General features: G+C 43.8%; 1 protein-coding gene and 1 pseudogene across 3 annotated transcripts; both read right to left on the reverse strand.

Moving 5' to 3' along the window:
- Positions 1–18,116, reverse strand: part of LOC139304591 (NLR family CARD domain-containing protein 3-like) — a 136,978-nt pseudogene that overhangs the window by 95,180 nt on the left and 23,682 nt on the right.
- On the reverse strand, positions 7,802–15,759 carry actr3b (actin related protein 3B). 3 transcript variants are annotated; one of them, XM_070927882.1, is made up of 12 exons: positions 15,716–15,759; positions 14,142–14,197; positions 13,461–13,585; positions 11,202–11,312; positions 10,964–11,059; positions 10,736–10,843; positions 9,869–10,012; positions 9,612–9,785; positions 8,924–9,016; positions 8,715–8,840; positions 8,170–8,253; positions 7,802–7,938 (listed from the first exon to the last, which is right to left on the reverse strand). In XM_070927882.1, exons 1-12 carry the CDS (start codon positions 15,757–15,759, stop codon positions 7,843–7,845), a joined length of 1,257 nt encoding a protein of 418 aa, XP_070783983.1. In that variant the 3' UTR covers positions 7,802–7,842. The 3 variants fall into 3 exon arrangements, with proteins under 3 accessions (XP_070783983.1, XP_070783984.1, XP_070783985.1); XM_070927883.1 differs by lacking the exon at positions 8,715–8,840; XM_070927884.1 differs by lacking the exons at positions 8,170–8,253; positions 8,715–8,840 and having other exon boundaries at positions 7,843–7,938.

Genomic DNA, 18,116 nt, shown 5'->3' on the forward strand with positions numbered 1-18,116 from the left:
CCTCCTCTCCTCTCCTCCTCTTGATGCTCCTTCTTCAGCCTCCCCAGCTTCCTTTCAACCTTCGCTCCGCACGCTTTGCTGTGATTGGCCGCTGATGGGCAGTGCGACTGCTCCTCCGACTCTATCAGGTATCTGATAGGTGGACCAACTGCCTTCCTCCTCGGCCTCCCCGCCTGCTCCGTCTCCTCCGTTTTCACTTCCTCTTCCTCCAACAATCGCTTCTCCTCCACCTTCTTCGTTTTGTTTCCTCCTCCCTCAGCCCGGCTGCGTTGGATTTGTGGTGCAAGTCGTCCTGTTTTGATACCTCTCTTCCTGCAGGGCTGTCGCGTCTCTCCTCGTCGTGTCTTGCTGTTGACGTTTGAAGGCATCTCTCTGATGGAGCTCCTCTCTTCTGATTGGATGACGTCCTGACGCCGTTCGGGCTGCAACTTCTCATTATTGTCCATCTTCCTCTGACGGCGAGCGGTGCTGCTGGGTTGAACTCTTCCTGCGATGTGTTTGGTCAGTTTGAGCGCCGGCCAAGACTTTTCACCGAACATGAGACACTGAGACTTCCTCCTCCTCTTCTTCTCTGCTGTTGTTGTGGACCTTATGTTGCCACGGAAACTCTCATCTGTAGAAAGGGTCAACAGAGAACAAGAAATCATGAGTCTAAGGTTTTTATTTTGCAGTAAAAACATTTAGATCCATTACCAACGTTAAATGATGTCTGCCAGTTAATTAACTCAATAAACTCTTACAACTTACTGTTCTCATGTTTTAACAAGCCTTCCTCCTCCTCCTCCTCCTCCTCCTCCTCAGCCAGGCGGGGGCTCAAGGGAGCGATAAGTCCAGGAGGAGGAGTTGAGACGTCTGCAGGAGTCGGGGGAGGAGAAGCTTCACATCTCCCTCCTGTAGTCGGGGACAAGCCGCACAGAGGCATGCTGGGTAACGATGTGGGCTGCTGGAGATCTGGAGGTGCAGGCGGTCCGAACACAGGCATTGTGTGACTGAGGGGGGAGCAGAACAGGTAGAGGGGGGGGCTGTGGTGTATGTGCTGTCCTGTGTCCAGTGTGTGTGTCCTGTGTGTGCAGCAGTGCTGCAGCAGAGCGCCCCCTCCTGGTTCATCTGCTCTGACAGAAACACACTGCCACGCCACTCCACACACACCTGAATATAGACAGTCAGGCAGACAGGAGGTTAGACAGGCTTCATGTCTGTGTGTCTCTGGGCGGAGACACAAGTCTGTTCGTGTTTAATGTAAGTGTTTTACTGACTGTTTGTGGTTAGTTGTGGGCGCGATGTGAAGCTTGTCCTGCACATCTTCAAGTTGATACTAATTCATGAAGTGCATGCACAGTTTTATGTGCCATTTCTGGTTCTTGTGAGAACGTAAACTTTTAGTATGAATTCAGTCAGACCTCAAAGTGATTTAACACAACGCTCTCATGTCTAAATACGTTTCTATAAAAGCTGTCAACCTGAAACATTTCTGTTTCACCTTCAACACGACAGTCTGACAGAATATCCAGTAAAAGTCTTTGACAGGAATGAAACACCTGAACATCCTGTAATTGTTGTGTCGGAAACATAGAAACAGGAAGCAGAATTCACTCTGTAATAAAGCTCAATGATGAAACTGAAAATGTATCAGTGGATTCACTGTGAGAGGAGGAGGAGCAGAATAACTTTTAAAATCAGCGATGCAGTGAGAGAGAACAGGAAACACTCTTCTTCTTCTATAAAAGCAGCTGTTGTGGTGTCTGATGAAGCAGCGATGTTACAGACTCCATGTGTGAAAATGTCCAGTTATAAACAAGGCCTCAGGTTTGTACCTGTGTGACCTGCAGTGTGTCTCACCTGTGTCTCTCCAGCTGAGCTGCTGAGTCAGCAGGTCCACCTGGACAGCAGCGTCCCTCCTCTCTGCTGAGTCGCTCTGACAGCCCACCTCCTTCCTCTCCTCCTCTGGACTCTCCCACTGGCAGCCCACCTCCCTCCTCCTCACCTCGCTCTCCTGGATCACCTGAACAACCTGAAGAGGGACGCCACATTCAATCTGGTCCTAACATATTGGGGGTGGACCACCTCACCTGAAACAAAGATCACCTCTACTAACATCATAAAAATCTTGGGTGTTACAGACCGACTCAGGTGTTAAGGCCGACTCGGGTGTTTATAAGACTCACTTCTCCATTAAAATACTACACAAAGATTAATATTCTACTATATTAACACTGTGAAAGGGGCCATTTTCTGGAACATGAACTCTTTAACTTTCAATACTTTAATATTTTTGCTTAGACACAGAGGTGGAAGAAGTACAAAGTAGTAAAACTACAGTGTAGAAAAACTCTGTTACAAGTAAAAGTACTCATTATGCACAATAATATATATTATATTATTGATTATAATTATTGATGCATTAATGTGTTCATCACTTTAATGCTGCAGCTGCTGACTTTATGTGCTGCTGGGTAGTTTGTGAATGTCTCCACAGGATCAATAAAGTTTTATCTTAATCTGTAATATTACATCATCATTTATTAGTTGATTATATTTTATATTATTAATCTGAATCTGAAGTAACGAGAGTAGTTACTTAAATGTAGTGGAGCAAAACCTAATATTTGTACTTGATGTAAGTATAAAGTAGCAGAAAATGGAAATATTCAAGTAAAGTACAAGTACCTCACAATTGTGCTTCTTAGTTACTTTCCACCACTGCTTATAGTATTTGCACATGGTGCTATTGATACTTTTACTGAAACGATCCAAGTTTTTCTTCCACAATTGCTCACTAACGTACATGTACATATATATGTATATATATGTAACGTTACATGTAAGTTAGCTAACAGTTAACGTTACAACAGAACTCCTCAGAGCTTCATGAGCTAACTTTAGCTAGCAACTAACTTTAGCCATCAGTTAGATAAAACCGCTTTAAGCACCAACAGATTTAACGGTTTTATTAACGGTTTTATTAACGGTGAGTCTTCATTAGCTGACTGACGTTCCGTTCTTTACTTGAATCTTCATATTAACGGCAGTGAAGTCAGACTCACCGAAAGCATCGTGAAAGTTGAGTTTTCCCAGAGACGAACCTCATCGATACCCGTGTTGAGTGTTTAAATGTGTTAAAAAGTCAGTTTGAGATTCATCAAATGTGAAGTTTTCAGTTCTTCAGTTGAGCAGCTCAGAGGACTCTTCCACTGACACTTCTTCCCAACATGAAGAGAAGCTGCCGCCGCTCTGCTGCCCCCAGCGGGCCGGAGGAGGCAGGACGCCATCTTCTTCTTCTTCTTCTTCTATCACTTTTATTTCGAAAGGTCTCCTGCCTCAGTAAATCACTTCTCTTCTCACATTTAAAACCACTGCTCAGTAGAGCAGATCTCAGGTCTGTTTAACTCTAGTTAGCCCTCAGAGTGAACACTGACTACAGACTGCCTTCCACTATTCTGCACCTTATAAATGGAAAGAATTACAGAGGATTTTAACTCTTGAGTGTCTCGTCCCACTGGCTGATTTTGCTTCTGTTGTCTGGGTATGTTTGTTTTTCTTTCTCTCTGCTGTCTTCAGCTGTTTCCTTTACAATAGACCTTGATCTCAATGAGATGACCTGATTAAACAAAGGTTATAGATGTGTGACAAAGAGCTACTATGTGAAAAGCAAAGAAATGTGACTTCAGTGCGACTGTGTTGCCTGTCTTGTGGACTCTGTGTGGTTTGACTCTGCTTCTCTTCTATTGGTTCGATTACCTGCCTGTCATATCCTGTCAGCTCTCTGTCATGTTTTGGAATGAGTCATTATGGGTTGCAGTTGTTTTTGAATGGTGTGTGAGCCCACATTTTTATTACTGGACAAAATGAATCACACTGCTGAATTAAATGTAAAAAATACAAGCTGTGAATCAGAATCCATTATTAGCAGAACAGTCAGAGTGGAGACCAGAGTCGGTGTTGAAGGTGATGAGTGTTTATTGACAGCAGCTCAGTTTCAAACCACAGACCATGAACAGCTCCATGTGTTCAGCTTGTCCACAAAAATATGATTTCACTGCAGCCGTGTGGACATCCTCATAAAACTAAATATCTTTTATACACTCAGCCATCCTCAGAGACTCAGGTCCAAACCACAAGGTCACCTCTGAGCACAGGCAGCTGTTCAGATGCGATAATCAATACGTTTCAAACCAGCACATACCTGCAGGGCTGATGGAGGTGTTGATGAGTTACTGTGCATGCAGGCACAATGCAAAGTGAAGATGAATCTGATGTTTCAGCACTTGTGTAAGAACCCTGGCAGCTGCTGCTGTGGATGAAACATCACATTCACCACAGAAAACTCATTGGAGACGTTTTCTTGTGGTTACGACTCAGTAATTATTAGTTAATTAATGACAGGATATTGTTGTTGTCATATCTAATGTATGATGTAGTGGAGTGGATGTATGGTGGAGGTCCGGTTAGCTATAAGGGGCTCACAGTTTTAGCTAAATGCTAAAAACAACAACAGTGTTCAGTGTTGAGTGTCATGAACCTGCAGTGAGCAGGAGGCTGATCTCACACACAACATCTGCATTCAGCGATCACTCAAAATTTTCATTGGATTACATTATTATGGAAACAGTTTGCTTCCCAGTTAATGTCCTGCCAGCTGACAGGAAACATAACAGAAAGCTTTACAAGACCTTTACAAGGTGAAGGGAACAGTGAGTAGCATTGGACTGATGGACTGACGCACATCAGATGGACCTGAACAGTTTAGGATACCTGAGCTGCCATCTTGTTTTTACTTCCTTATTTATATATTGACCCTGAACGGTGTCATCATGTCCTCTGGTGAACAACCTGATAACCAGCCTCAGAGGAGGAAGTGAATGCAAATGAAACCAGGTATCGTTGCTTCTGTATTCTCAAACAGTGACAATCATGATGAGGTCTTCATCAAGATCCTGCTCTCGTAATGAAGATGAGATCCTAACTTATACTTACTAAAAAAACAACTTTCTTTTCTTTGGTGAATGCGATGAGCTTTCATTACTGCATTCTCAAAAGTTCATTATTTTTTACTAAATTCATAACCTGAATGTTTGCATTTTGACCAAAAAGACCTCTGTCTTCCTCTTTTTTATTGTTCCAGTGTTCATGCAAATCACAGAGACGTGTCTTTTTGACTTTGTCCAAAAAGAGATCCAAACACGTTCTGTGTTTCTACATTAGTGTCACAGGATTGTACCTGAATACACCATACTCCAGGTGACGGTGCTACTTGTGGTTTAGGCCTGGTCCTGGATCAGTTTGATGCCTCAGTGTACTCTCAACATACAGTTTATACAGTATATATTTATATACGTCTATATTTCACTTTATAATATATATGTTAGTTCTCCTCTGTGTTTCTTTAAAATATAAACGCTCTGAGTGCAGTAGTTTATGATACAGACTGTAAAACACTGAAACATTTTCACAGCTTGTGATTCAGGGTCACATCAGTCACTTCTGGGAGTTAACTAAACTCAAAATATTAAAAACAAACTCAAACTTCACTTATTTAAATATGAAGATCAGCATTATTTGTTATGTGTCTTTATGAGTGGACTGTTGTCACTGTGAGCTGCATGTGAAGGAACACAGAAACAAACAAATAAAAGCAAAAAGAAATAAATACAAACAATAACACTGAAACTACCTGCTCTCTGCCATCACAAAGCACAACAAACATCTACTGTCCCTTTAAAGGAAACAACCAATCAAAACTCTGCTACCCAGAGAATAAAGAGGAAGTTAAAACGGTTTATCATTATTAATATGAAACTACACGTTGTCACCTCATGCTGAGTCACAGTCATGTTTGTTGTATCTAAAGTGACAAAAACAATAAAGTTAATGAACAACATAATTATATTCAAATCAAAGATGGTGAGTAATACTCGCTCACTGCGGCTAGCAGCTCCTGTCTGCAGTGTCCTCATGGACGGACAGACAACCATCACTGTTCTCTGAGACACTGAAGGAAACTTAAAAACAGGAGGATTCTCAGGCAGGTTCTGCAGCGTCTTTCTCCCTGATGTCTGAGTGGATTTCTGGAGGTTTATTCTGATGGACATCACAGATGATGACCTCCTCTGGACGTGGACGTCACCCTCTTCACAGGTGGAAAAGCTCTGATATACTGCAACAAGTCTGCAGACCTGCTAGCACCATCTAGAGGTGTTAATTACATCCCAGAATATGGAATTGTGTTCAGTATACTCGTACATTTCATAGCAGTCTGGCAGGTAGTTCTTGAGATTATTTATCATGGACTCAAGTGTTCGTCAAAGGGGAAATCTTGTCCTGATGGTGGTGCTAAATAAAACATCAGGTCAACACCAAAACAGAGAAATATCCACCGCATGAAGTTGTTGAAATATTGGATCGAGACCAACGTTATGGATGGATCAAAATGACCACGAAAACATTTTCTTTGTCTCTCGATACACAGAGACAGTGTTCAGTTCACCTTAATGGCATCACCGAGCTCAGTAGATTCACTTCTGCGAGTTTAACTTTGGTGAATGTGTGTGAAGCTTTAAGGAACATTTACTGTAACACATGAAGCAGCCATGTTACAGAGTCCATGCCATTCACTGTTAGTTTAGAGACAACAGACTCAGCTTGAGGTGTCACATTAATATTAATTACACATGAACTGTTGGTGGTTTTAGTCTTCATGTCATTAGATGATCTTACCCTGGAGCTGTATGAAATCTCAACGGGAGACAATCTTTGGAAAAGTCTTGGATCATCCAATCATGAAGACAGCTAACATGCTAACATGCTAACACACTGACAGCAGGTCTGTAAATGTGCAGAAGATGAGACTGATGAATGTAGAAAACAAAACATGTCAAGAGGACGAGAAGAAATGAAACAAAGAGGACAGAGATGATCAGTGATGGCTTCACAGCAGAACTACAGGACAGACAGAAGGAACAGGATTCTGTCCTTGGCTTTGATTAGTGTCACCAGAACTACTGCATTAAAACAGTAAATCTTATTTTTAGTTTTCATGTAATGTTAAACACACCTTTCAGTCTGGTCCTGTCCTTTGTAAAGCTTCAACAGTATCTTCACAGCTTTACTGGATCTAGATTTGTTGTTTATCGATTAAGCGTCACTCTGGATGAAGGTGAAGATGTCGGACTGTCTGTGATCCGCACTCTTAAACCTGCTGCATGAATCTGGTTTCAGCTCCTAAATTAGATTGCTATGAGAAAACAAAACTGTAAAGTCAGCTTGTATCGGTGAACATTTCTCTAAAACAACTCAGAAAGAAGATCATCTCTGTCATCTTCAGTCAGGCCAACAGCTTTAACTTCAACACAAACACTCTTAGTAGTGCTACGTTTTTGAGGATGGCTAACAGGCTAGCAGCTAGCAGACTGTCAGCTAGCTAGACCTCAGCTTGAGGTCTGGAGAAATCCTCGGGTCGCCTTTAAATGTCACAGGAGTGACAGAAAGGCGACCTTTGTTGTTTTGTAGAATAAATAAGTTAACTGCTGTGTGTGTTGTATTTTAGTTTAGTATACTTTGTTTTCAAATTGACTTTTGTGCTTCAGTTTCTCCAGACCTCCATGTGCTTGATGAGACTGAGCTAGCCTGCTAACAGTACCCTAGCAGGCTATAAACTGAATGGGGCAAGAGATTAACAGGCTAAGTGGCTGGTGGCTAGCAGATAGCAGGTAAACAGGCCAGCAAGCTGCAAAGCCCACGGGCTAACGGGCTGGCTGGCTGGCTATTTAGGGGCAGCAGGCTGAAGGCCAATAGGCTAACAACGTAGCAGGCTAACAGGCTAGCCGTCTGTAGCTGCCGCTGCCATCAGGACATGATGCCAAATACGGGGTTGTGTCGACAGATGCTGGGGCCGATCTCATCGTAGTCCTTCTTAGAGTGACACACCTGGAAAAACTCCGGCTGGAGACACAAACACACGTCAGCAACAGACAGACAGACAGGCAGACGGACAGTCTATATCTGTGTGAGGACTGATTTCAGCTTCTTCAGAGGGATGTTTGGAGGTTCAGACTTGGTTTTATGGTTAAGGTGAGAATCAGGTTTAGGTTTAAGTCAGAATCAGGGGAATGTAGTACTGTATGTCACTGAGGGTCCTCCCAAGTGTAGAAGTACAAATGTGTGTGTGGTTACCGTGGACGCCAACATGGAGCCTCCAAACCAGACGGCGTAGCGCTGCATGTGATGTGTGACGACCTGAACCTCCATCGGCTTCGGCTGCGAACACAGATACAGAACATCACTCAGCTGTCTGTCTGACTGCCTGTTTGTTTGTCTGTCTGTCTGTCTTTCTGCCTGTCTGTCTGTCTGTCTGTTCGTCTCTTTGTCTGCCTGTCTGTCTCTGACTCTCTGTCTGTCTGTCTCGCTGTCTCTCTGTCTGCCTGTCTGTCTCTCTGTCTGTCTCTCTGTCCGTCTGTCTGTCTGTCTGTCTGTTCGTCTCTTTGTCTGCCTGTCTGTCTGTCTCTCTCTGACTCTCTGTCTATCTGTCTCGTTGTCTCTCTGTCTGTCTGTCTGTCTCTCTGTCTGCCTGTCTCTCTGTCTGTCTGTCTGTCTGTCTGTCTGTTCGTCTCTCTGCCTGTCTGTCTGTCTGTCTCTCTGCCTGTCTGTCTCTGTCTGTCTGTCTGTCTGACTCTCTATCTGTCTCTCTGCCTGTCTGTCTCTCTGTCTGTCTGTCTGACCTTTATCCGTCCTCCACTGAGTTCTTCACTCAGTTTCAGTCGAGCGTCCACGACTCTCTTCAGGTCTCTCTGCAGCCGCCGCCCGAAGTCTCTGAACATGGTCGATCCTCCAGAGAGCACGATGTTCTGACACACACACGCACACACACTTTCAGTTAACAAAATCTGACATGGGGTTTGTTGTGGTGAGTCATGCTCAGGTGAGTTACCTTGTACAGCGGTCTCCTCACATCGATTGGACAGCTCTGAATGACATCATCAACGACATCAGAGATAGGCTGCATGAAGTCTGGGTTAGCGAACTGAAAAACACACATTTACATTTACTTTGATATTATTTAATGAATGTTTTACATGAACCTCCATCTTTATCTGTAACTTTTAACTTCTCCCGTTTGACCTTAAACCTTCTCCTTTCCATTTATCCTCCAGTTTATGTTTAATCTTCACATTTATATATATTTAGTATTATCAGTTGAGCTTCACAAGGCGAAGCTGCATCATCATCACTGTGAAGTTTAAAGCTGCAGTCAGTGATTTGATTTATGGCAGCAGAACAGGCTGAAAACAGAACAGCTGACATCAGTTTATAAAGTAGTTGTGATCAATCAGCTGCCTACAGTCACAGATCAACATGGTCCTCCATGTGGAGTTGTGTTTGAGTCTCCTGGTGGATGAAGTCCAGTATTCTCTGTTAGCTCTGTTTCTGGTCTACTCCACCTCCTGAGGGAAACATCTGGCTCTTTAGCTGCTAAATGCTACACTATGTTCAGCAGCTGGTCTCTGAGTCTTAGTGTACAGTGACTTCCTCAGAAACACAGAGAACAACCGGACAGGAAATGTGCTGCAAAACCAAAACTGGGAGCTAAAAGAGGCTAAAAAGCTCAGTAAAGTTACCTCAGGGTGGAAGAAGATCTCAGGGCCCAGGAAGCGCTCGTAGCCCACGTCAATGTGGAAGGCGGTCTTACTGACGGCGTTGACTCCGCGGTACTGTTTGATCCATTTCCCCGGGTCAGAGTCGTACTTTGTGAACTCCTTCACAATGTCCGGACAGATGTAACAATACCGCTCCTGTACACAGAAAGACAGGAGGAGGATTAGGAGGAGTACAGGATGAGAGGATGAAGAGGAGCAGATGAGGAGGACTTTGGTACCTTGACAGCCTTGGCGGTCTCCAGCGACTGCTCTGGAGGAATCCCCACCTCTCTGTCTCTGAGCAGCTGTTGGATGAAGAAGGTGATGTCGCGCCCCGCGATGGGGATATGCTTTATACAGCTGCCAATCACGTAGCCCTCAGCCTGTGACAGACAGCCACACCGACCAATCAGTGAGCAGAGAGGCTCCAAACAACGGCCAATTACAAACATGCATGTCTCTCTAGGAGTTCACCTTTTCAAACCTCTTTACACGGTGAAGCAGCAGAATGTGACTAAACTGTGGATGACTTTGTCTTCTCACACCAAACCTCTGTGTATTTATGCTCCATTTTACATGTGTTTACATGCTGTCAAAATTGTTTGTTGGCCGGGGGGGGGGGGGGGGGGGGGACAGGTGAGGAGATGGGCAGGTCGATGTGGCACTTCACCATCTTTCCCAGTCTCAGACTGGTTTACAGTCCGTCCCAGGACTCCTTTCTTCCACCTGACTCTGTGTCCCTCAGCTCCACAGAGGACATCTTGTCCTCCTGGAGGGGGACAGTTTATGACCAGATGTTGCTGGATGTCTGGACTCGTCTGCAGCAGGTTGTCAGGATGGATCACAGACAGAAGCTGTGATGTGGATCAGATCAGGGTCAGGTATCTGTAGCTCTCCTGTTCTGTGTAGTGGGTCTGTAGAGTTTAGTGTTGCATCACTACTGTTACTGTTAACTGTGCAGCACCTTCTCTGTGTTGAAATCTTAGTTTATGATAAATAAATCAATAAAAGACGCTTCAGAGACAACAGTGATCCATATTGTAACACCACCTTGTTTTCGGTCATTGTGTCACTACTGACAGTGTGTGTGTGTGTGTGTGTCTCACCACAGGGATGGCGTGTGTGACTCCGTCTCCGCTGTCGATGACGATGCCGGTCAGAGTTCTCTGTCCGACCTGCCGAGACGTCCAGGATGCCGCCAACGCCAACACGGCCTGAAGGAGGGAGACATCTTATTTCATAACACCACATGGTGCAGCTGTGTATGATGAGTCTGCCTCTCTACCTGTCTGTCTCACTACCTGTGTGTCTCTCTACCTGTCTGACTGTCTCACCTGCACTGCGATGTAGAGTCCAGGTATGTTGAAGGTCTCGAACATGATCTCTGCCAGGTACTCTCTGTTCTCTGGAGTGTTGAGAGGAGGCTCTGTCTGCACACACACACACACACACACAAATACATTGCACATTCTAACTAAAGACAGAGAATCCTGCCCTCTGATTGGCTGTCTGATGGATAACCATAGCAACAGCACGGATGCTCCTTTGGTCAGTGGATGTGTAGAGACCCACCATGAGGAAGCTGTGGTCTTCAGGTTCGGCTCGCAGGTATTTGAAGATGATCTGCTCCATAAATCTCTCCATCAGGTCCCAGTCCTCCACCATCCCGTGACGGATGGGCCACTGAACACACAAGAACACACAGGTACACACAGGAACACACAGGTACACACAGGTACACACAAGAACACACAGGGACACACAGGTACACACAGGAACACACAGGTACACACAGGTACACACAGGAACACACAGGGACACACAGGTACACACAAGAACACACAGGAACACACAGGTACACACAGGAACACACAGGTACACACAGGAACACACAAGAACACACAAGAACACACAGGAACACACAGGTACACACAGGTACACACAGGAACACACAGGGACACACAGGTACACACAAGAACACACAGGAACACACAGGGACACACAGGAACACACAGGTACACACAGGTACACACAGGAACACACAGGGACACACAGGTACACACAGGAACACACAGGGACACACAGGTACACACAAGAACACACAGGAACACACAGGTACACACAGGTACACACAGGGACACACAGGTACACACAAGAACACACAGGGACACACAGGTACACACAGGTACACACAAGAACACACAGGGACACACAGGTACACACAGGTACACACAAGAACACACAGGGACACACAGGTACACACAGGTACACACAAGAACACACAGGTACACACAGGAACACACAGGTACACACAGGTACACACAAGAACACACAAGAACACACAGGAACACACAGGTACACACAGGTACACACAGGGACACACAGGTACACACAAGAACACACAGGAACACACAGGGACACACAGGTACACACAAGAACACACAGGGACACACAGGTACACACAGGTACACACAAGAACACACAGGAACACACAGGTACACACAGGAACACACAGGGACACACAGGTACACACAGGAACACACAGGGACACACAGGTACACACAAGAACACACAGGGACACACAGGTACACACAGGTACACACAAGGACACACAGGGACACACAGGTACACACAGGTACACACAAGAACACACAGGGACACACAGGTACACACAGGTACACACAAGAACACACAGGTACACACAGGAACACACAGGTACACACAGGTACACACAAGAACACACAGGGACACACAGGTACACACAGGTACACACAGGAACACACAGGTACACACAGGTACTCACAAGAACACACAAGAACACACAGGAACACACAGGTACACACAGGAACACACAGGTACACACAGGTACACACAGGTACATACAAGAACACACAGGTACACACAAGAACACACAAGAACACACAAGAACACACAGGTACATACAGGTACACACAAGAACACACAGGAACACACAGGGACACACAAGAACACACAGGTACACACAGGTACACACAGGAACACACAAGAACACACAGGGACACACAGGGACACACAGGTACACACAGGTACACACAGGAACACACAAGAACACACAGGTACACACAGGAACACACAGGTACACACAAGAACACACAGGAACACAAAGGTACACACAGGTACACACAGGAACACACAAGAACACAAAAGAACACACAGGTACACACAGGTACACACAAGAACACACAGGTACACACAGGTACACACAGGTACACACAAGAACACACAGGTACACACAGGTACACACAGGTACACACAAGAACACACAGGTACACACAGGTACACACAGGAACACACAGGAACACACAGGTACACACAAGAACACACAGGTACACACAGGTACACACAGGTACACACAAGAACACACAGGTACACACAAGAACACACAGGTACACACAGGTACACACAGGAACACACAGGAACACACAGGTACACACAAGAACACACAGGTACACACAGGTACACACAGGTACACACAAGAACACACAGGTACACACAGGTACACACAAGTACACACAGGTACACACAGGAACACACAGGAACACACAGGTACACACAGGTACACACAAGAACACACAGGTACACACAGGTACACACAGGTACACACAAGAACACACAGGTACACACAGGTACACACCGGTACACACAAGAACAATACAACAACACATTCTTCACCAGTGAGCTCAGTCCTTTCACCCCCCCCCTCCTCGTCCTCCTCTTTCTCCTCCTCTCCCCCCTCCTCCTCCCACCCCCTCTCCCCCCACCTCCTCCTCTTCCTCCTCCTCCTCCTCCTACCTTGGTTGCATAGTTGGGTTTGTCCACGGCTTCGTCTCCGATGTAGAAGTCCAGGTCGTCGACTCCCCGTACGAGCCTCCTCTGAGCCTGTTCTCCCACGCTGGCCGACTCCTTGATGGCGATACCTGAGGTCAAAGGTCATCATGAGGGAAACAGTGGACAAGTCTGTCTTGATTTGCTCTTCTCCATGTTCATTAGCCTCTTAAGTAAATTATTATTGCTGGCTAAATAAACACATTGACAGACTCCTGTGCCCCCCCCCCCCCCCCACACTGAGGTAGGAGCCTGCAAAGACTTTCAGCCAATCATGTGTTTAAAAAAGAGAAAAACAAGACAGAACACAGCTGTTAACACATCTTGCTAGCACCTGTTTTACGATCCTTTCATCCTGCTATGTAGAATGTATGTGACTTAGCTTAGCTTAGCTGTGAAACATCTAGCAGTTTACATTGAAAGAAAGCATCAAACATGAAGAACATGAAGTGGAACACAACCAGCCTCCTTTCTCTAAAGTTTCTGTAATCATCAAGCAGCTGTCTTCTCTCTACTGTCTGCTTCATCAAAACAAGATAAAAAAGGAAAAGACAAAGTGTGTTGTTTTCAGATTGCATATTGACAGTTTTGTGCACAGCCATTCCAGATGTGCAGAGACGTGAGCAGGTTTCTGTGTTTGATGCTTACAGGACGGCATGATGAACTGTGGCTCTGTGTTTCCAGCATAGCCGATCTTTGTGTACCTGCAGCGGGAAAGAAAAACACAGTTAGGATGAAGAAGAGGTCCAGTGACCTCTGTGAGTCCTGACAAGAAGGGGGTTCCCAACATCTGGCTCTGGGCCCACACACTGCCTTTGAGGAACATTGTCACGTGTCATCTCAACTGTACCTGAAGCAGCACACTGTTTTGAGCCTGCTAACGGGCAGTACAGGATACAGACAGCCTCAATAGACCAGAATGCAATGCAGCAACATCACAGACTACGACGTACAGTACACATGATATACTGATTGTTATGGCATACTCTGCAGAACTTAATTTACATTTTCACTTCAAACTGAAACTGTGACAAGATGTGTGATGATGTCATCAAACTGCGACTTTGGAAAGCAGTGTTAAATACTGTTCCTGGATCTGTCTCGACACTGTGTCCAGGGAAAAGTGTGTGTGAGGCAGCAGGAGTTTGTATCATGGACATCCTGAAGGTCTCACATCTTCCTCCAGACGTGTCCTCTCTCTGTCTCTGAACGTCTCGATCACTGAGCTCTTTAATGTTCCCGACAGTCTGTTTGAGTCTGAATGCAGCGTGCAGCTCCTGTTCTAGTTCCTCCAGCTGTCCTACATTCAGACCAGAATAGGCCGCAGACTGATCACAGATCAGTGTTCCTGATGCTGTCCATCAAACACATCAATCACATGTGGAGAAATATTGATTTATTCATGTTTCTTTATATAAAACCTTCACTGTAACCTATATGATCGTGTATGATCAGGATGTAGAGGTGTAATAACTGGTTAATAACACACTGTAATGTTTATTAATGTACAACTATAATAAGTCTGTATAAACAGATGTGAATGATAATATAATAAAACTGCTGTAATAATATTAAATATGTCCTCGCACACACACACACACACACACACACACACACACACACAAGGGTTGTTAATAAAGTTAACTGATCAACAGATGTTTTGTTGCCGTGAAACATTTTTAAAAACATTAATGTCTAACTGGATGAACATGAACGCAACTTGTTTTCAGCTGTTTTTAACACATTAATTATGTTCTAAATATAAATCAGCTGCAGTGACGTTTCATTATTGATTAATCTGCTGATTATTTTCTTGCTTATCTGCTTTATTATTATTATTATTATTATTATTAGTGTTTTTATCTCATATTATTGTTGGGTGTTTTATTCCATCTTATTTTTTATTTTATTTATTAACTTTATTTGCTTTTGTTCTGGTTGTTTGTTTAGAAACCTGCTGTAGAAATAAATCTTATTATCATTATTATTATTATTATTATTATTATTATCATTATTATTATAGAATCTGCTGATTATCTTTCTGCTGATCGACTAATCATTTCTTCTCACCTGAATTTTTATTTCGTGTTAACTGTCCCTTTAATACCAACCAAAACAGCACACACACACACACACACACACACACACACCTCGCTACATATGACGTTACAGTCTTTACAGTGTGTGCATCCATGCGTGTGTGCGTGTGTGCGTGTCCTCACCCAGTTCCGCAGTCTATCACGCACGGGGGGAGCTGCAGGGACATGTTGTGGTTCTGCTCCGGCTCGGTCCGGCCCGCAGACCCGACGGTGGTCGGTGGTCGGTTGCTGTGACCGGATCGGTTCAGACCGGAGAGCGCGAGGCGGAGATCGATGTGTGATGGAGAGAGAGTCTCTCTGTAGAGGACCGTCCTCTCTCTCTCTGTCTGTCTCTGTGTCTCTCCACCGTCCTCTCTCTCTCTCTGTCTGTAGTTCCGGGTCGGAGGGAAAGATGGAGAAAATAGAAACACATCTGACACGGCCCCGGTAACCGGAGAGGTGTGTGTGTGTGTGTGTGTGTGTGTGTGTTTATGCTGCGTTCACGTGATGTCAGCTGCACTGTAAATACCTCTGCCTGGGACAAAACACAGCTCACCTCCGCTGCCTGGTGGTGAGAACATGCAATAGCAACAACAATAATAATGATGTTAATAATAACAATAATTATAATAATAATAATAATAATATCAACAACAGTAAACATGTGAACTGCCTCTGAGTGCTTGTGTTTATTAGTCTTTATTAGTGTTTATTTTACCGTTGAATCAGTTGTCCCACAAACAAACCTCCAAGACAAATCATCACGAACCAGGAAGTGTTTCAGGCATCACATTAGCATCACATTATGAATTCTTCAAATGTTTTTAAAGGTAAAATCTTAATCTGCAAAGTAAAGTGCAGTAAAATTCTACCATGACATGATAGTTTAAGTACTACTACTTCAAGTACTACTACTGTTAATGCTACTACCACTACTACTAATTATAACAATGCTTCTACTGCTACTACTACTACTACTACTACTACAAATTATAATAATACTTCTGCTACAAGTACTACTACTGTTAATGCTACTACAATACTACCACAAGTACCATTAATATTAATGCTAGGCTACTATTAATGATACTACTACTACTAATACCGCTACTATTACTACTACTAATAATAATAATAATTACCCTCTGAAATGTGGTGGAGTTGAAGCATAAATGAATTGTATTCAAATGAAATGACTCTACACTTTACAGAGACCAGTTGCACACGACACTGCGTCATGTGCCTGTGATTGAGGACTTCATCCAGCAGGTGGCAGCAAACACTCACAGCTGCTTCTTTCCGTTCAAACAAACGTTTTCTGAAACTGGAGTGTTATGAAATGAAATGTTATGAAATAATCACCTCTAATGATGATGGCAGAAGAGAGTGGATACTACAATACTACTACTACTACAGTATTACTAGTACTGATACTGCCGGTAGCCTACTTTAGTTGTAATATTAATCTTATAATAATCAGAATCAGAATCAGAATTACTTTATTGATCCCCGGGGGGAAATTTTACAGTACTGGTGCTCCCATTCAAGATTTGTTATAAAGCAGCATACATTTAGAAATAAAAGTATGTACAAAATATAAAAATAAGAAATAGAAAATAAAAATATACACAATATACTACATACTATATAATACTACAATAACTGCTACTGTTAATGCTACTACTGCTACTACTACAATTTGCTACAAGTATTACTATTACTAATACTACTACTACAACAAATAATAATAATACGTCTACTACAAGTACTACTACCATTAATGCAACTACTACCACTACTAAAAGCTCTACTACTACTAACAAGAACACCAATACTATTACATCTAGGCTACTACTTCAACTATTATATCCACATATGGTATTTTAGTTGTTGTGCGCCATGTTTGTATAAGATTCAAATTATTTACATTTCATATTTCTGTAATTGTTTTTCCTTTTATATATTTATTTATGCTGCTAAGTGGAGTGGATTGCTGCCAAACCAAATGTCGTGTTTAACATGTCAAGACAATAAAGCATCGATCCACCTAACTGCTGCTAATCATAATGACACTATAATAATACTCCACATACTATTACAAATATAAGTATTTATGCTACTACTACAAGTACTATTTACCAAGCACTACTACTTCTACTAACAATAATATCAAACACAAATCAAGTCAATGACATTTCAATACTTTAAACGTGGACGCTCTCATGCGCGCGCACTAAGCAGTGAAAGCATGAATGAGAGCGACGCAGGAGGAAGTGGCCGAGTTATTCTGACACACGAGCCGGATCAGAGCCGGATCAGAGCCGGATCAGAGCCGGAACATTTCCAGATCAGTGAGGAACAAGAGACCTTCATCTTCTTCATCGTCATCATGTGAATGTTTTAATTGAGACATTTTCTGACTTGAGTCTGGCGGTGAGATCGTTGGAGGGGAATCCCGACGGTCACAACGAGGGGGCGTGACCACCGGCTGTGTGTGTATGTGTGTGTGTGTGTGGCACGTGCAGTGTCAGTAGGGACTGCAGAC

The sequence above is a fragment of the Enoplosus armatus genome, chromosome 21 (genome assembly GCF_043641665.1).
Source record: "Enoplosus armatus isolate fEnoArm2 chromosome 21, fEnoArm2.hap1, whole genome shotgun sequence".
NCBI lineage: Eukaryota > Metazoa > Chordata > Actinopteri > Centrarchiformes > Enoplosidae > Enoplosus > Enoplosus armatus.

Bases quoted from the DNA above. Each gene is read 5' to 3' on its own strand.
- actr3b (XM_070927882.1), bottom strand. From the start codon at position 15,759: ATGTCCCTGCAGCTCCCCCCGTGCGTGATAGACTGCGGAACTGG. The intron at 11,060-11,201 runs GTGGGTCTCTAC...GTGTGTGTGCAG, and splicing joins AAGACCACAGCTTCCTCATG to ACAGAGCCTCCTCTCAACAC. The intron at 7,939-8,169 runs GTAACCACACAC...TTGTGTCTCCAG, and splicing joins GCTCCATGTTGGCGTCCACG to CCGGAGTTTTTCCAGGTGTG.